Source organism: Archocentrus centrarchus, chromosome 12 (genome assembly GCF_007364275.1).
Source record: "Archocentrus centrarchus isolate MPI-CPG fArcCen1 chromosome 12, fArcCen1, whole genome shotgun sequence".
NCBI classification, from domain to species: domain Eukaryota; kingdom Metazoa; phylum Chordata; class Actinopteri; order Cichliformes; family Cichlidae; genus Archocentrus; species Archocentrus centrarchus.
Genome location: NC_044357.1, coordinates 7,735,710 through 7,751,105, shown reverse-complemented (window position 1 = coordinate 7,751,105; position 15,396 = coordinate 7,735,710). Strand labels below are relative to the sequence as shown.

Below are 15,396 nucleotides of genomic sequence, written 5' to 3'. Positions count from 1 at the left end.
CTGATTTGCAGCCACCGGGAGAGGGTGGACGGATCGAGCTCGTCCACGGTGCGTGTTTCCGCGCTGAAAACGTGCGAACGTTTCAAGGCGAGGCGACCGCGGAGGACCGCAGTGAACGTGTTTTCTTTTATAAGCCCCAGGTCTGTGTTTCTGTTTGTTGTATTTTTTTATAGCTCGACTTGTAACGTGGCGTCATTTGAGCTGTTCGCAAGTTGTCGCTAATTATTAAACGAGACCTGACGGCTGACATTGGAGGGATGGCCGCGTAGCTCCGCTGTTATTTGCGGTGTTGTACAATCGCAACGTGGACAGTGGAGCTGAGAGGCACGCCTCGTAAAACACACACACACACACCAGCTGGCTAGCTTTGCAGCGCTGTTAGCTCGGGACGCAATGTCAATACCGCTAAAAGCTAGCTAACTTGTTTGCAGGCATCAGGTGATAAACAGGTTTTCCTATAGGAGCTGTTTCCTTAATGTTCAGTCACTTCGGGTAGCTGTTTTGAATTTCATTTTAGATGAAAATAAAGAATAAAAAAAGTCTTGATATTAGCCATTTGTGGGACCTTTCTCAAATGGCTAACGTGTCCCGCACATACATGACTGTGTTGTCCAGATTCTCCTCTTCAGGCGTTAGCTGGCTGTGACTGCTCTTGGTAGTTAAAACGGGTGCTGTTAATTCCTGAGCTATGTAGGCGTTGACTGGCACTCCTTTTAAGTTTAGTGAGGCCTCAGTTGAGGTCCAGACAGCATGTACAGTACTCGGCTAGCAGCAGTGGGCAGCGCATGTAGGTGGGCTGCATTTGTACAGTACAGCGCACGAAGGCCAGTAACACGCTTTCAGATGTCCAATCCTAGATTATTGTTTCCACGATGAAGTACCCAGGCAGCATCCACCCTGCAGGATGTTGCCTGGGTAATTATACATGCTCATGAAATTAGTGCAATGCGTGTAGCTTAGTGATTTTTTTGTTGCAGTCATTTATCAAGAATAAATTCCTAAAATTCTTTTGTGAGGATTTTCTGCTTCACCTAATCTTTTGATTGGGGGGGTATAATTTAATAGCTCAGTTTATAGGTACATTAGGTTTAAGTTCAGTGATCATTTTACATTACATTAACTACAGTTAATTGGCTATATCAACAATTGGCTGATTTAATGACTTGGAGAAATAAGTGTTAATTCTTGAGCCAAACTGATATTTGGGACTGGTGCTGATTTTTAAGCAATAAAAAGTTCTGATATTTATGTATAGGTCGTTATGTGTGTGTAGCTGAGATTGTACTCTGTTGCATGTACTACAGACAGCAATGATTATTGTAAATAATGTTATGTTGTGTGAAACAAAAGCAAAAAGAAATTGATGCAGACAACAAATGCAGATATAGCTGTGATAGGCCAATATCGGCTAATGTTGCCCAATCAGTATGTCTTGTTGCAACCCCGTTCACAATATGTGATCAGATGTGTCGCTGCATGTGTTATGTGTGTCTTGACTGACTGTATTATTTGATCCCCTCCATTTAGCAGATCCAGGGAGAGGAACCTGTTTGTTTTCCACTGCAGGTGAAAGACAATGGAGGTGAAAGGCAAACAGCAGGACGAAGATATCTCATTCAGCAACACTGACGCTAATGGTAAGATCCCACACAGCTTTCTGTTGACGAGAGAAGTCATTCATGAGAGTAATGCAAACCCTATGAATGAGCGCATGCATTTAGTAGGAAAATAAGCAACCAGCATGAAATACAGTCTGCAGATATGTAGGGTAATCAGTTCGTAAAAGAGAGAGGGGGAAAAGCAGAAAAAAAATTTTTGGCTTCTACTTTGTAGCATGTGCACATGTCAGATGGTTGAGGGATTCTCCTGTCCAACATACTGCTGTTCTGTGGGCCCTGAGCAGGTCTGTCCGTGTTTTAATCCAGGAAGGGTACATGGTGGTGCTGGGCGTTTTCCAGGATACAGTTGGCTGCTGAATAAAACCTGTTCTTTGGGTGGAACATGGCGTAGAGCTAGCTCCTGACATGTATTTAGATTTAACTACTAACTTTAACCAGTAATGTTAATTTGGTTCCTTAGGGTGGCTCAGTCCTAAATTGTTTTCCCGATGTGTTCTTCAGTATTATAGAAGATTATGGTAAGACTTTCTTTAAAGAACGATAATGTGTGTATTTAGATTATTTATTACTGCAAACAGTTAGCCGTTACCCAGTTAGTCTTTGAATACCTTGTCCAGAGTGACTGCCTGGCTTCGTTTGAGCCAAGTCCTCTCACTCCCTGTCCTTAGGTAAACGCCCAGCCGAGGACATGGATGAGGAGCAGGCCTTCAAACGTTCACGCAACACAGATGAGATGGTGGAGCTGCGAGTGCTGCTTCAGAGCAAAGTAAAGACTCAGTTCGTGCACTGGCTATTGGGGCGACGTTGCCGTTTACTTCACGTGTTCATCGAAGCGCTTTTTTCTGTCTTCACAGAATGCCGGTGCTGTTATTGGAAAGGGCGGCAAGAACATAAAAGCCCTGCGCACAGATGTGAGTAAACGGATAAAAATCTGCACATGTGTCTGCAATTGAGGTGACAGTTTAGTTGGTTAAGGCGCCCTCTGTTGCAGAACCTGCATAGCTCTTTTTTTTTTTTTTAAATCAGATTTTTGTGCACAAATAAAAAAAATCACACCTAACCTTAGGATTGCAGCAGTTTATTGGCTTAAACATCGGTTCACATCTGCCTTGCTGACTGCCGCTGGCCCGTCAGCCAGCCTGTTCACCAACGCCTTTGGCTGATGTTTAGCTGTTGTGTCCCATCACTTTTGCTGTCCTTATATCTGGGATCCAACTTAATACATTTCTAAGATTTCATTTGTGCTCTTACTATCGGCGATGAAGGGTCGAAGTGCTTCATGGTAAACATTTCTCTGTTTTCCTGATAAAGGAATTTTTAACAAAATGACAATAAAAAATCAGAAATTTCTCAATTTGAGCAGACTTACATTGGATTTCCACATAATTAATCCCAGATTTCTTGTCAGCATGCTTTTAGTATTGTGTCCAGAAATGACATGCACTGTAACTATGATGAAACCAACTTGGCTTACGTGGACAGACCAGGAAGGTCCTGTTAGACAGCTCTGTTTTGTTTGGTTTTTTTTCTTTTTTTCCAGCCCTGTTGTGAGTTTCAACTTAATTACATTTCCCCAAACAGTGTTGAAGCTATGTTTGACCTTGAAGTGACAACAGGTGCCTGAAAGTCTGACTGGAAAGTCTTTTCAGGGACATAAATCTGTCTAGTGCTCCAAACTGCTGATTAAACATATCTTTGTCCAGGTCACACTTCCTGTTCTTCTTCACTCACCACAGTTTCAAGTCTCTCATTTCACTTTTGGGACAAAGTGTAGCGTGTATTCAATTAAAAATGTATTCCTTCTCCCCCTCTTCCCTTCTCCTTTTACTTTTTTGTCTTTATTTTTGGCCACCTTCCTCCGTTGCCCATGTACTGGATCGACATGCCCCTCCTGCGTTGCCCACCTTGACGTTGGCCCAACCTCCGCCCGCCCCCGAACGCCCGCCCACCTGACACTCCCGGTTGGCCCTGCCCATAAACTGTGCCCCTCCTTAATCGGGCACCTAACTTGACATCTTGTGATTGAATGCCCCCGCCCAATGCCAACCTCCTCCACCACAACCACCACCACCACCACAACCACCACCACCTCGGCCCATGCAGTACAATGCCAGTGTATCAGTCCCAGACAGCAGTGGCCCAGAGCGGTATGTCCCACCAGTTATTGCCTCACTGCCTGATTAGAACAGTGAAACACATGTCTTTGATAATCTGCCTTCTGTTTGATTTTAACATTTTGATATACATGACAGTATACCCCCCCTCCCCCAAACACCCCCCTTCCCCCTCCACTTGTAAGAGACATGTTTGTTCCTTTTGATTTTTTTTCTGTACATTTTCAGCATCTCCATTGATTTGGACTTTTTGTCATTACAGTTTGTCCATGCAGAGAATCACTGACAGCCCACTACCAAGTAGTTGGTGTTTTATATAGTTAGTAACACAGCGTTCGGATGCTTTTTTTTTTTTTTCCTTGCTGTGATGTTTAATTTTACCATAAACGTTGTGGAAAGCAGATATCTTTTTCCCCCACTCTGTCCTCTGTGGCTCACCTGGCCCTCTCACTTCCCACCCCCTTCACCCCACTGTTCTCAGCATCACTGTCCATGAGAGAGCGCTGGCTCTTGTCCGGAGGCTCCGTCTTCCTCTCTGTCACTCATTAATGTTGTCTCTTTTGTTTCATGGTGCTGCATCCCTTCTGTTAAATTCCTCTCAGGCCACATCAGATCAGCGCTGCCTGCCCAAACCTTTCATAATCCTCCCACCCTGTTCCTGTCCCTGTTCTGTGCCACAAAGTAGTTGGTAACCACTCACATTTCTTTCCCAGTCTAAACCCCTCTGCTCTGTTACTGTTCTCTACTACCCACCTCGTCTCCTCCTCACCTCAGCCCCAAGCCCTTTCCTCCCCACCTGTCCCCCTCCCTCCCCTTTCCCAATGCCTGGTCACAATGAGAAGGTGTCCTGGTGGCGCAGTTGTCATGGCAAGATAATGTATTAAGTTATTACCTTCCTTTTCCCCAACTTGGTGGTGGGATGGTTATAGAAGATCTCTCTCTCTTACACCCCTTTCTCCCAACTCTGTGTGGCCGCAATCACATTAATTTGAGCCGCTCTGAAACTGCCCATCCTTCCTAAGCTTGTCTTTAAAAATAATATTATAATCAGTGCATGTCAGCTGCTTATTTACTCAGCGTAGTGTTGGGGAAAAGTTATGATTTTGCGTAGAATGCAGCAGTCTTAATGTTTCCTTTTTTTTTAAAGTTTTTAAACCTTTCGTAAGCCTGTTCGTAAATGTTTGCTGGACTGCTTCTCGTGTATTTTATTATTTATTTATTTTTATCAGGTTTTGCTTTCTGTTCTACTTTCTCTCCTCCTTGTAATCCCTTGCTTACTTTTGGCTAAAATGGTTCCTGACAGGATCCTGAGTGTGAACGCCAGTATCGACACTATTGGAGAGATCCTGCTGAAAATCATACCGACTCTAGAAGAGGTAAGCTGTCATATTAATTGTGCATGTGTATAAGCAAAGCACAGTCCAGAATAGCTGATGATGTCTCTTATGAAATATGTTATATGTTGCAACAAATAGTTTAGAAAAAGAAGCAGCTGCTACCTTCAGCTGCTCCCATATTCACTAAGATGTTGTCACAGCAGGTAGCTCCTCATTTTTGATTTGGCAGATTTGATGCAACCCTAAAGGGATTTATGTCTCCTCCACGCAGCCATATATCCCGCTGGTGACACTGTGTTATAGTAGGAGTAGCAATATGTGTACACAGCAGCATTTTCGTGGCCTTTACCACCAACCACTTATTGGTTGTAATCCTTAAAATTACAGTTCAGCTTATCGCAGACTTTGATTCCAGTTTCTTTATTGTTGAATGCATCACTTATGTTCTTCTAAACCACTGTAAATTTCTATCTTGGGTAATTTATTGAGAGTTTGTCTTCCCATAAAAATTTTGTAATTGATATGCCAGTTGTAAAAATGCTGTAAAACCATCTCTTCCAAAACTGGCACATGCAGATTATTAATGTACTTTTTAATACTGAAGATGTGAAAATTTACAAACCCAAATTACATTGATTCAAGTTTTTTGCTTTACATTTAAGTAACAAATATAATTAGTTTAGTTTTTTTTTTGTTTGTTTGTTTTTTTTTAATGCATTTGGCTCTGGATGGCACCACAGTCAGTTCGAAATGAAACAGTCAAAATCAACATTTTGGTACATGTTGAGGAAAGTACCAAACCGCCCAGTTTCAGAACATTATTCTTCTGAAAGTCTGCAGAGCAATACTAAGATTCAGCCAGATGCAACGAAGTTGTCTGGACAGCGCATTGCAGTACAGGTGGACAGCCACCTTAAAGATCAGGAAGAGGAGTCTTCTGAAGTGCGGTGGCTGAGTCAGTCACCTGATGTCAGCTTGATTGAGCTGCTGTAAAGGCAAAGCATCACAAACAAGGAAACCTATTGTTTAGTACTGTCCATGGTTCAAGACTTTCAGGCAATCATTGCCTTCAAAGGATTCTTGACAGTATTAAAGTATAAAAATGAGCATTTTTTTCAGGCAAATGCAAGATTGTGATCCTTACAGATGAAGATGTGTGCATAGATAATTTAAAACTTGGAGATTGCTGCATGTTTGGCTGTTGCGTTTCTTTTTTCCCCACATTGGCAGCGTATAGGCTGGTGCTCAAATGGCTTAATAATAAACTGCAGGCAGTGATTCTGACCCTGCTGACATTGTTGGTCTTGCGTTTTGTTTCTTTAGTACCAACATTACAGCGGGATTGATTTTGACTGTGAGCTTCGGCTGCTGATCCATCAGAGCTTGGCAGGGGGCATCATTGGAGTGAAAGGCGCCAAGATAAAGGAGCTAAGAGAGGTAAGCTAGAATCCTGATGAGGAGGATCCTCACATGATGCTTTGTCCCAAAGGTTGTACTGTTAAGGTTACTATTGTTACTATGTGAAATATTTGGATGTTTCTCTCTCTGGCTTGTGCATTTTCCTTTTATTTATCTGTATTTTCCAGATGTTCTTTAACTTGTACATACTTCAGGTATTTTTAGGTATTTCAAATCTAACCTATTTGGAGTTGTAACCATATAGAATGCAAGATGTCATAAAACATTTAAAGAATTTGCCCATAAGAATAAAAAAAAAAAAAGAAAAAATCATACCTTCAAGATCATCTCCTCGCATGTGTCCAGACAGCTTCCAGTGTCCACATTTAAATCAAGCGTGGTTTTTCATTTTGGGTCCATTATGTGGGCCTTTTTAGTTACACCTCATATATGTGTTTAAGGATTGTTTTTGCTTGTGTTCTGGACCAGCTTTATAGCTAGTAGGTCACAGGTGAAATTGATAGACTGGAAAGAGGACTAATAATTTTGTTTTTGTGCCTCAGAACACCCAGACCACCATCAAGTTGTTCCAGGAGTGCTGTCCACACTCCACTGACAGAGTCGTCTTAGTCGGAGGAAAGCCAGAACGCGTCGTTGAATGTATAAAAGTTATATTGGAGCTAGTGTCAGAGGTACGGTTACATCCATGTGATCTGTTAAAAGGGTTAACATGTTTCATTATTCTGTGGTTCATCTCTCGCAGTAAGAATAGTACATTTTCTGTTTCATTGTCTTTTTCTTCAACCGGCAGGCACCAATCAAAGGTCGCGCCCAGCCTTATGACCCTAACTTCTATGATGAGACGTACGACTATGGTGGCTTCACCATGTTGTTTGAAGAGAGGGGCAGACGACCCATCGGTGGCTTCCCCATTCGTGTACGTGGGGGTTTTGAGCGCATGCCTCCCGTTCGTGGCAGCAGGCCCATGCCTCCCTCCAGAAGGGATTATGATGACATGAGTCCCCGACGAGGCCCTCCGCCACCACTGAGCAGAGGAGGACGAGGAGGAAGCCGAGCTCGTAATCTGCCTCTGCCCCCGCCACCACCGCCAAGAGGAGGGTAAGGGGCGTCCACTTGACTTGGCAGTGCTTTCACATCTGAACTGGTTTATATTTTAAATAAAAGATGTTGTTTGTTGTTTTTTTCAAACTCCCATTTAAAAACCTCTAGTTTGCCGTCAGCATATAGTTGGGATCCATAGGCTAAGACACACAGAGATACCTGCTCATAAGTGCTAAGTAACATAAAAATTAAATACTAGAAAAACTGGAGCACCCACTTCTTAGGGGCTCGACACACGAGGAGCGATGTCGTTCCTTCTCCATTCATTTCCTGTGGAACTTGTGTGATGAGGCAACAATCGCTTGCCCTCCTCCAGCCAGGCGACCGGCGAAACTCGTGCATGTGAAATTTCGAGCTCGTATACGTAGACATGCACACGCGGGCAGGTGACGCGACACAGCAAAGTTGAAAAAAGTTCAACTTTTGTCGCTGTCACGTGGCACTAAACCAATCAGTGAGGGTTTCATTGGCTGACCAATGAGCGGAGAGAATGCTACACGCTGCAGTCTGCAGCCACTTTCAACATGGAAGAAAGCATAATTTTAGCTGTTTGACTTTCCTGTATTATATGACGCTTCACTCAGTGATTATCGAGATACACATAAAAAGGCAGCCGCGTGGAAACTTGTTGGCGCCAGACTGACCTTAAACAGAAAGATAGGGAGGACTTTTGTGATAATATAGGATGAACCCAAGGTTGTCTTTTTCTTTTGTAGAGAAGACTTAACAGCAGGATTTCTGTCAGTTCCAGTAAAATCTTCTGACTCTTCATCTTTATTGCCTTGTCTGACACGGACTGCTTTGAAGATGTCTAAATCCCTCCAATTTCATAACCAATCAAATTTCTTGGAGACAAGTGACGCAAGCGGCGATGCGGGCCGTTTGTCGCTGTCGTTTGTTGCTCCCCGTGTGTCGAGCCCCTTACACTGTCTTTTAGTACAGTTAACTGCACAGCAGCCCATATTATTTTATTAAAAGTGCTGCACGAGGCTCCGACACCACAAACTCAGTCAGAGTTCAGTCCAGATTCAGATTGGCAGAGGTTGGCAGCCTTGTCGGCACCAGCACACCCAAAATGTTCTTCCCACCAATAATGCAAACTTTACATCTTTGTCAAATTCAAGTGGATGAGTTATTATAAAAAATCTATAGTTGTCATGAAGGTACAAATTGGCCATAGACAGCAAAGCTTTGTACTGTCTTTGTAAACACAAAAATTGAAATTGAAATTGGGCATATTAAAATGGGGGCCTACAGGATTTGGACCTGGAGTCAGGAGGCTATTTAGGAGCTGTCACTCCATACAAGGAGTGACAGCTCCTAAATGGCAAAACAAAGCAAAATGCGAGTATGAAAGCATCCTTAGATATCCATTTGTTTTTCTATGTTGTGTGTATGTTTGTGTATTTTTTCCCAACCTGTCTTTCTTTTTCTGTCATGTTTTTTGCAGAGGTGACAGGTTTTCACACGGCAGCTATCATGGTAGCATGGATGACAGACCAAGGTGAGTAGGATTGTCAGTAATATTATTTCTCTTAAAAACGGATGACACTGAAAGTTGCTCAGTAGCTGAAGGCGTAGTTGAGACCTGATCAGAGATCATCTGTGGAGTCTACTTGTCCTTTCATACTTAGCTTCCAAAGTACTGCTCTAAGTGTCCCCTACACTGGAGAAACTATGTTAACGTTTACCTTTTTGTCTGTAGTGACAGAAGGAGCCGAGGAGACCGCTATGACAGCATGGTGAGTCTGTGTTTACTGATGCTGCTGCAGTGCTAATCTGTGTGTGTGTGTGTGTGTGTGTGTGTGTGTGTGTGTGTGTGTGTGTGTGTGTGTGTGTGTGTGTGTGTGTGTGTGTGTGTGTGTGTGTGTGTGTGTGTGTGTTGCTTCCTCCTCCTGTGTAGTCTCTGTGTGTGAATCCTGCTTTAGATCATATGATTGGAATTTCTTTTTCCCACTTTAGTACAAGTGCAGTGGCTCCAACACTGAACTGCTTTTTTTTTTTCTTTTTTTTTTCCTCTCACTATGTATGCACACTGATGTAGGCCTGTTGTTGCCTGGCAACTGTTGTCTCCGTGGTTACCACAGAGCAGCTGAGTACGTAGTCCGGAGATCCGCCAGGCTAGCAAATGAGCAGAAGCCAAAGCGAGTCCTGAACCGGTTTCCCTACAGGTTTAAAGCTGCAAAAAAAACAGTTTTAATAAGGAGACAGAAAGATATATTTGCTCACATAAATATCAACAGATGCCATTTAATTCATTTAACGTGTCCAGGAAAACAGGATAAAAAAATTAGACGCATGTCTTATAAATCTTTTTTTTTTTTTTTTTTAAAGACACGAGAATTTCAGCAGCAAAAGCGTCAACAGATTTTTTTTTCTTCATCAAAACTTATCTCTGTTTTGATTATCTGAGTTGACAAGTAAACATTGTCACATATAAAATTAAATGCAAACAGTGTAATAGTTACGGGACTTGTAGCAAATCTGCTAGTTTGCGGACCGTGTCCATGGCCAAGCTTTTAAGCTGTACTTTAATACAGTTAAAGGGGCTTATAGTAAAAGAATCACAGACGATTGCAAAAAGTACATAAACTAAAGTGAAAGTATGCAGTTTACTTTATGTCGTTGGAGCAAAGTGTTGACATGTTCAAAAAACTATAAACATTTAGAGATGTATGAAAATTTTCCACTGCAGCCTGTGCTTTTCATGACATTCCTCTATCATCACATATTATCACTAACTGTATATGGCTTTTTTTTTTCTTTTGAAACCATGGCTACACTTCCTTTTGTGAGCAAACGTGCACATACAGTGGGGGAATGTAATTATTTGACCCCCCTGCTGAATTTGTCAGTTTGCTCACTTACAACTTACTTACTTGCAAGCTCTTCCTTCATGGGGTGAGAATGATCTTGAGGAAGGTGGTGGATCAGCCAAAACTACACGGGAGGAGCTTGTTAATGATCTGAAGGCAGTTGGGACCACAGTCACCAAGAACAGCTTTGGTAACGCTATGCTGTGATGGATTGAAATCTCGCAGCGCACAGAAGGTCAGGAGGGCACATGTACAGGCCCGTCTTAAGTTTGCCAGTGAACATCTAAATGATTCAGAGAAGGCCTGGGAGAAAATGCTGCGGTCAGATGAAACCAAAATCGAGCTCTTTGACATCAACTCAACCTGCTGTGTTTGGAGGAGGAGAAATGCTGCGCATGATCCAAAGAACACCATCCCCACAGTCAAGCATGGAGGTGGAAACATTATGCTTTGGGGCCATTTGTCTGCTAAGGGTGCAGGGCGACTTCACTGCATTGATGGGCCAATGGATGGGACTATGCACTGTAAAATCAGTCAGATCACAGAAGATGGGTCATGGATAGGTATTCCAGCATGACAGTGACATATGACATATTGCCAAGGCAGCAAAGGTGTTGCCAAAGACAAAATGCATTAAGGTCATGGAGTGCCCCTAGCCAGTCTGTAGACCTCATTCTGTGGAGGGAGCTGAAGCTTTGACTTGCCAAGCAGCAGCCAAGAAACCTAAAGGATTTAGCGAGTTTCTGTAAAGAGGAGTGGGCCACAGTCCCTCCTGAGAGCTGTGCAGCCCTGGTGACCAATAGAAAGAACATAAGAAAAATAAGAAATGTCTTACTGCTGTGCTTACCAACAAGGGTTTCGCCACCAAGTACTAAGTCATGTTTTGCTTGGGGAGCAAGTAGTTATTTCACTCATTGACACGCAAATCAATTTATAACTCTCATGTAATGTGTTTTTTTTCTGGACTTTTGGTTGGTATTCTGTGTCTCCATTAAAATGAAACTGCCATTAAAAATTGGAGATTTTTCATTTATCTGGAAGTGAGCAAACTGACAAATTCAGCAAGAGATCAAATAATTATTTTCCTCACTGTCTAATCAAACATGCGCTTCCATGTTAAATGGATGTCCTCGTGTCAGAGCCATTTAAAATGTTTACGTTAAAAAATACAGAAAAGGCTAAAACTGTCTACAGAGGTGTTGCAGCGTGAGCAGCAACGATCACTTTGTGTTCACATAGTAACACAGTCCCAGTCTCTGCACGAACCAGGAAAACAGAATCCCGGGAAGTGTAAATGTGTTTTTGGGCATGTATAGAGCGAGTAAAACAGGAGCTTACGTAGGCTGATTAAAATAGAAGCATATCTGTTCTGTCAGACCCGTGTGAACTGAGCAGCTGAAAAACAGCTGAAATTCCTCCTGTGGAAGAGGCAGCGTTGTCAGAATCGAGTTTTTCTCGAACTTCCCCACAAAGGCTGCAGCTGTTCTCGGCAATATCGTGAACTCAAACTGCTGCTGCGTTTGGGTATGTCAGATATATGAATGATGGTATGTCCCTGTGGTGGTCTAGGAAAGTAACTGCTACTGAGTGCTTTAGAGGTCTTCAACATGTCCCTTTCTGTTTCATGTCCCACCCCACCCCTCCCCACCCCAACAATTGATCCTGAAATGCAGAGTGGAGGTGGATATGGTGAGTGTTTTCTTTATCAAACTCCTGCACAGATTACAGTTGATCAAAGGAAACTTTTATTTTCATAGTTTCATCATTTGTTTTAGAGAGCTTTTAAAGGAGAACCGTGGTGCTGCATAGGCTAGGTCACGGGTTTTCTAACCCACTGCTCTCAGTTCAGTTTTGACTTGATGAGCTAACTGTTCAGCACAGTGTTCATTGAATGCACCTCTATGTAAGGAAAAGATGACACCATGCAATGCTTAACATTTTTAAAATTCGAATTTGTTCCTCATTTATTTTTGCTGATAAATGAATCAGCTGATTAAATAAATGAACTGCAGCTCTAGTTTTGGACGTCACTTTTCTCTTTTCTTTCTTCTGGGGTGCGTTTTAATTTTTTCCCTTTCTTTGTTTTCTTTTTCGATATTTTCAAAGACAACAATTCTTCCTGGGAGCACTTTCAGTCTGGTGAGTTGGGATCGATCGTTACTGTCCCACTGTTTCCTAACCCTGAGGGAACTGCTTCTTCTTGTGGCATGCTGTAATTAAACACTGATCCCCCCCGGTCATATGTGCTTTTAACTCCTCTTAGGTGGGAGAGGCTCATACAGTGATATCGGAGGTCCAGTCATCACAACGCAAGTCACCATCCCAAAAGATGTAAGTAGGACACTTGAAGGAAACGATGACAGAAAAGAGATGCCACTCCCACACCTGTTTTTAACTCCCCTGCATGGTTGTTTCGCAGCTGGCTGGCTCCATCATCGGTAAAGGCGGCCAGAGGATCAAGCAGATCCGCCACGAGTCCGGGGCATCCATCAAGATTGATGAACCACTAGAGGGCTCTGAGGACCGCATCATCACCATCACAGGGACGCAGGACCAGATCCAGAATGCCCAGTACTTGCTGCAGAACAGGCACGCGCTCCTCTGATTTTTCCCGAGGCATCAGTATGAGCTCCACGGAGCAGTGAGGCCTTTCTGTGCCGGCCCGTGTGCTCACCCACACCCAAATGGAAACAAATCATTTCTCGTTTGTTTACTTTGAGTTAACTTTAATGTGCTCAGGCATAATAAATGCACATTTGTTTTTTTTTATATATCAGCCAAAGTTTCTCAGACAGGCTCACAGTTTGTCCAGGAACACTCAAAGCTAGAACCATCATTAGATTAATCCGTCTGTCAACGGAAATTTTGCAACTCTTTTTGGGAAATTGGTGATGAAATTATTTTGTGGTTTTTGCTCCACCAATGTGAGAAGCTTGATTTGAGAAACTGGATGGGTGGGGGTGCTTTAAAAACACAACCTTGGAAAATTTGGGCTTTTTTACAGTATTTTTTTTTTTGTACTTTCTTACAGACAGGGTTAAGATCGTCTGGCAGATTAATCAATGATGAAAATAGTGTTTCATCTTGTGGAGCTTTTCATTTCACTGCCCCCCCCCCCCCCCTCCCTCACACCACTAAATAGCTAAGCTGGTCTCAGTAGTCAGGTTGCTTCTTGCAGACAGAATTTATTTTCAGCCTTGACCTTGGATTACTTTTTATAACTTACAAATGTGCTTCACATGAAGGATGTCTTGCAATTTGTCACATCCAGCATTTACAGCTCTGAGCTTGCGCCATGTTTCTGTTAACATAAATATTAATGTTTTGTCCTTACCTTTTATCTGTGTCTTATTTCAGCGTGAGGCAGTACTCGGGTCGGTTCTTCTAGGAAGAAAGGAGTGAAGAAGCAGAAGAGTGAAGCCATGCTGCCATACTGTTTGTTCCTGCTATTCAGAGCCTACATTCCTCTGCTTTGGGTAGATGTGCCCCTTATACACACACACACACACACACACACACACACTACACTGCCTATCTGTGTTTCAGTCTTTATTTTGACAAATCTTAAGCTGTCAAACAGCAGTCAGCAACACGTTTCTGTGCTGGTGTGATTACTTTTAAGAGGTTCTTGTGGCGTTACTGGAGTAAACCCATCTGTGTGATGACTTTTGGTGTTGTGAGAGCCACCCTTCTGGCCCTTATTTCTTTTATTTCAGTACAGCATGCAGAATGTAATGATTTCCTTTGGATCATCATGTTTTTTGTTTTTGTTTTCCCCTCAAAGTTTTAAGCACACTCTCCAGATGAAGACGCACGGTGAATAAACTTAATTTTTACATGACCTCCAACAGCCCTTTTCCCTCTGTTAATGAAGTGCTTTTTGTTTGAATGATGGGGTTCGGTGAGAGAGTCTGGGAAATACGCTTATTTACGTCCATCACGCTAAAATTGAAAGCAGAGGGGGATTTGAGGTGCCGGCCTCGTGTCTGCTGGAGGGTAAGTATGAAGCTAGCACCCACAGCCTGTTGGCTTTACTTTAGCACATAAATGAGCGCGTGCAGCAGGAAATCCACCTGTCAGTTCACAGATTAACATATATCTCTGTATTTAATTTGTACAGAAAGAAGCCAAAATGTGCTTTTCACTCTTTAGTCGACTCTCTTTGGCTTACCTCAGCACAAATGTAAGCTTTGGATATTTGCTTGTAACCTGTTGGCGCCCATTTTCAGATTCCTTTCGGTGTATTACTCATAAAATTACTAGTACTGTAGGTGTACCTCCCTATCAGTGGTGGTGCTAGCTTCATATTTTAGCAGACATCAGTGTGACTTCTCAGCCAGTTCTCTGCTAGAAAGTGAACAAACTTGTTTCCCAGAATATAATTTTTTTTCTTTAAGTTGGGATACTTCTGCCAGTGCGGAATTGCATAAAGAAAGTTTTAAGATTTTTTTTTTTTTTGTCTTTCATTGAAAGACAAGAAGTTGTATAAAGTGTGTATATATTTACATAAAAAAGCAGTAATTTTATGAGTGTTTAGATCGGCCCGGATTACTTAATACTTTCTCGCAAGAAGATGGGGCCAAAAAGACAGGTTTGGTAATCTTTAGTTCCCTTTCCATCGTTATTTGATTTCTTTTTCCGCCGCCGCTCACAGGGATGGACTCGCTGAAATGCAACCTTAACATCTGATCAGTTGGATCCATTTATTTGTGCGTTTGTGTTTTTAATTTTAAAGTATTTTTAAAGTTCTGTGAAATGATCTCTTAAGATGCATTTATTTTATTTTAATTTTTTTTTTTCTTTGCAGTTTGATGTCAAAGAGATTTGTGAGTCCATGAGTGGTGATTTTCTGTATTTCTGTGTAGTACTAGTGTTTAGTAAATAAAGTCTGTGTCACAGCTGATTGTGTATGCCTTTTTATTTTAATGGAAGTGTGCTGCACGTCCTTGTAGTACATGTAATTGCTTTACAGGCATGGCGAAGTGTGTCA

General features: G+C 42.3%; 1 protein-coding gene across 5 annotated transcripts; it reads left to right on the top strand.

The window, feature by feature from the left end:
- hnrpkl (heterogeneous nuclear ribonucleoprotein K, like) lies at positions 1-15,309 on the top strand. Of its 5 annotated transcripts, none has more exons than XM_030742241.1 (16): positions 1-140; positions 1,531-1,637; positions 2,288-2,385; positions 2,474-2,530; positions 3,723-3,766; positions 5,037-5,109; positions 6,394-6,507; positions 7,032-7,160; positions 7,280-7,587; positions 9,041-9,094; positions 9,296-9,332; positions 12,080-12,095; positions 12,513-12,545; positions 12,670-12,737; positions 12,826-12,995; positions 13,764-15,309. In XM_030742241.1, the coding sequence occupies exons 2-16, from the start codon at positions 1,577-1,579 to the stop codon at positions 13,792-13,794; spliced, it is 1,293 nt and encodes a 430-aa protein (XP_030598101.1). In that variant the 5' UTR covers positions 1-140; positions 1,531-1,576; the 3' UTR covers positions 13,795-15,309. The 5 variants fall into 5 exon arrangements, 4 of the variants coding, with proteins under 4 accessions (XP_030598101.1, XP_030598100.1, XP_030598102.1 ...); XM_030742240.1 differs by having other exon boundaries at positions 1,528-1,637; XM_030742242.1 differs by lacking the exon at positions 1-140 and adding an exon at positions 2,080-2,137 and having other exon boundaries at positions 1,528-1,637.
- The last annotated feature ends 87 nt before the right edge of the window (positions 15,310-15,396 follow it).

Excerpts from the sequence above, each read along its gene's own strand:
- hnrpkl (XM_030742241.1), top strand. The coding sequence starts at position 1,577 with ATGGAGGTGAAAGGCAAACAGCAGGACGAAGATATCTCATTCAGCAAC. Across the intron at positions 6,508-7,031 it reads AGATAAAGGAGCTAAGAGAG|AACACCCAGACCACCATCAA; the intron begins GTAAGCTAGAAT and ends TTTGTGCCTCAG. Across the intron at positions 12,738-12,825 it reads AAGTCACCATCCCAAAAGAT|CTGGCTGGCTCCATCATCGG; the intron begins GTAAGTAGGACA and ends GTTGTTTCGCAG.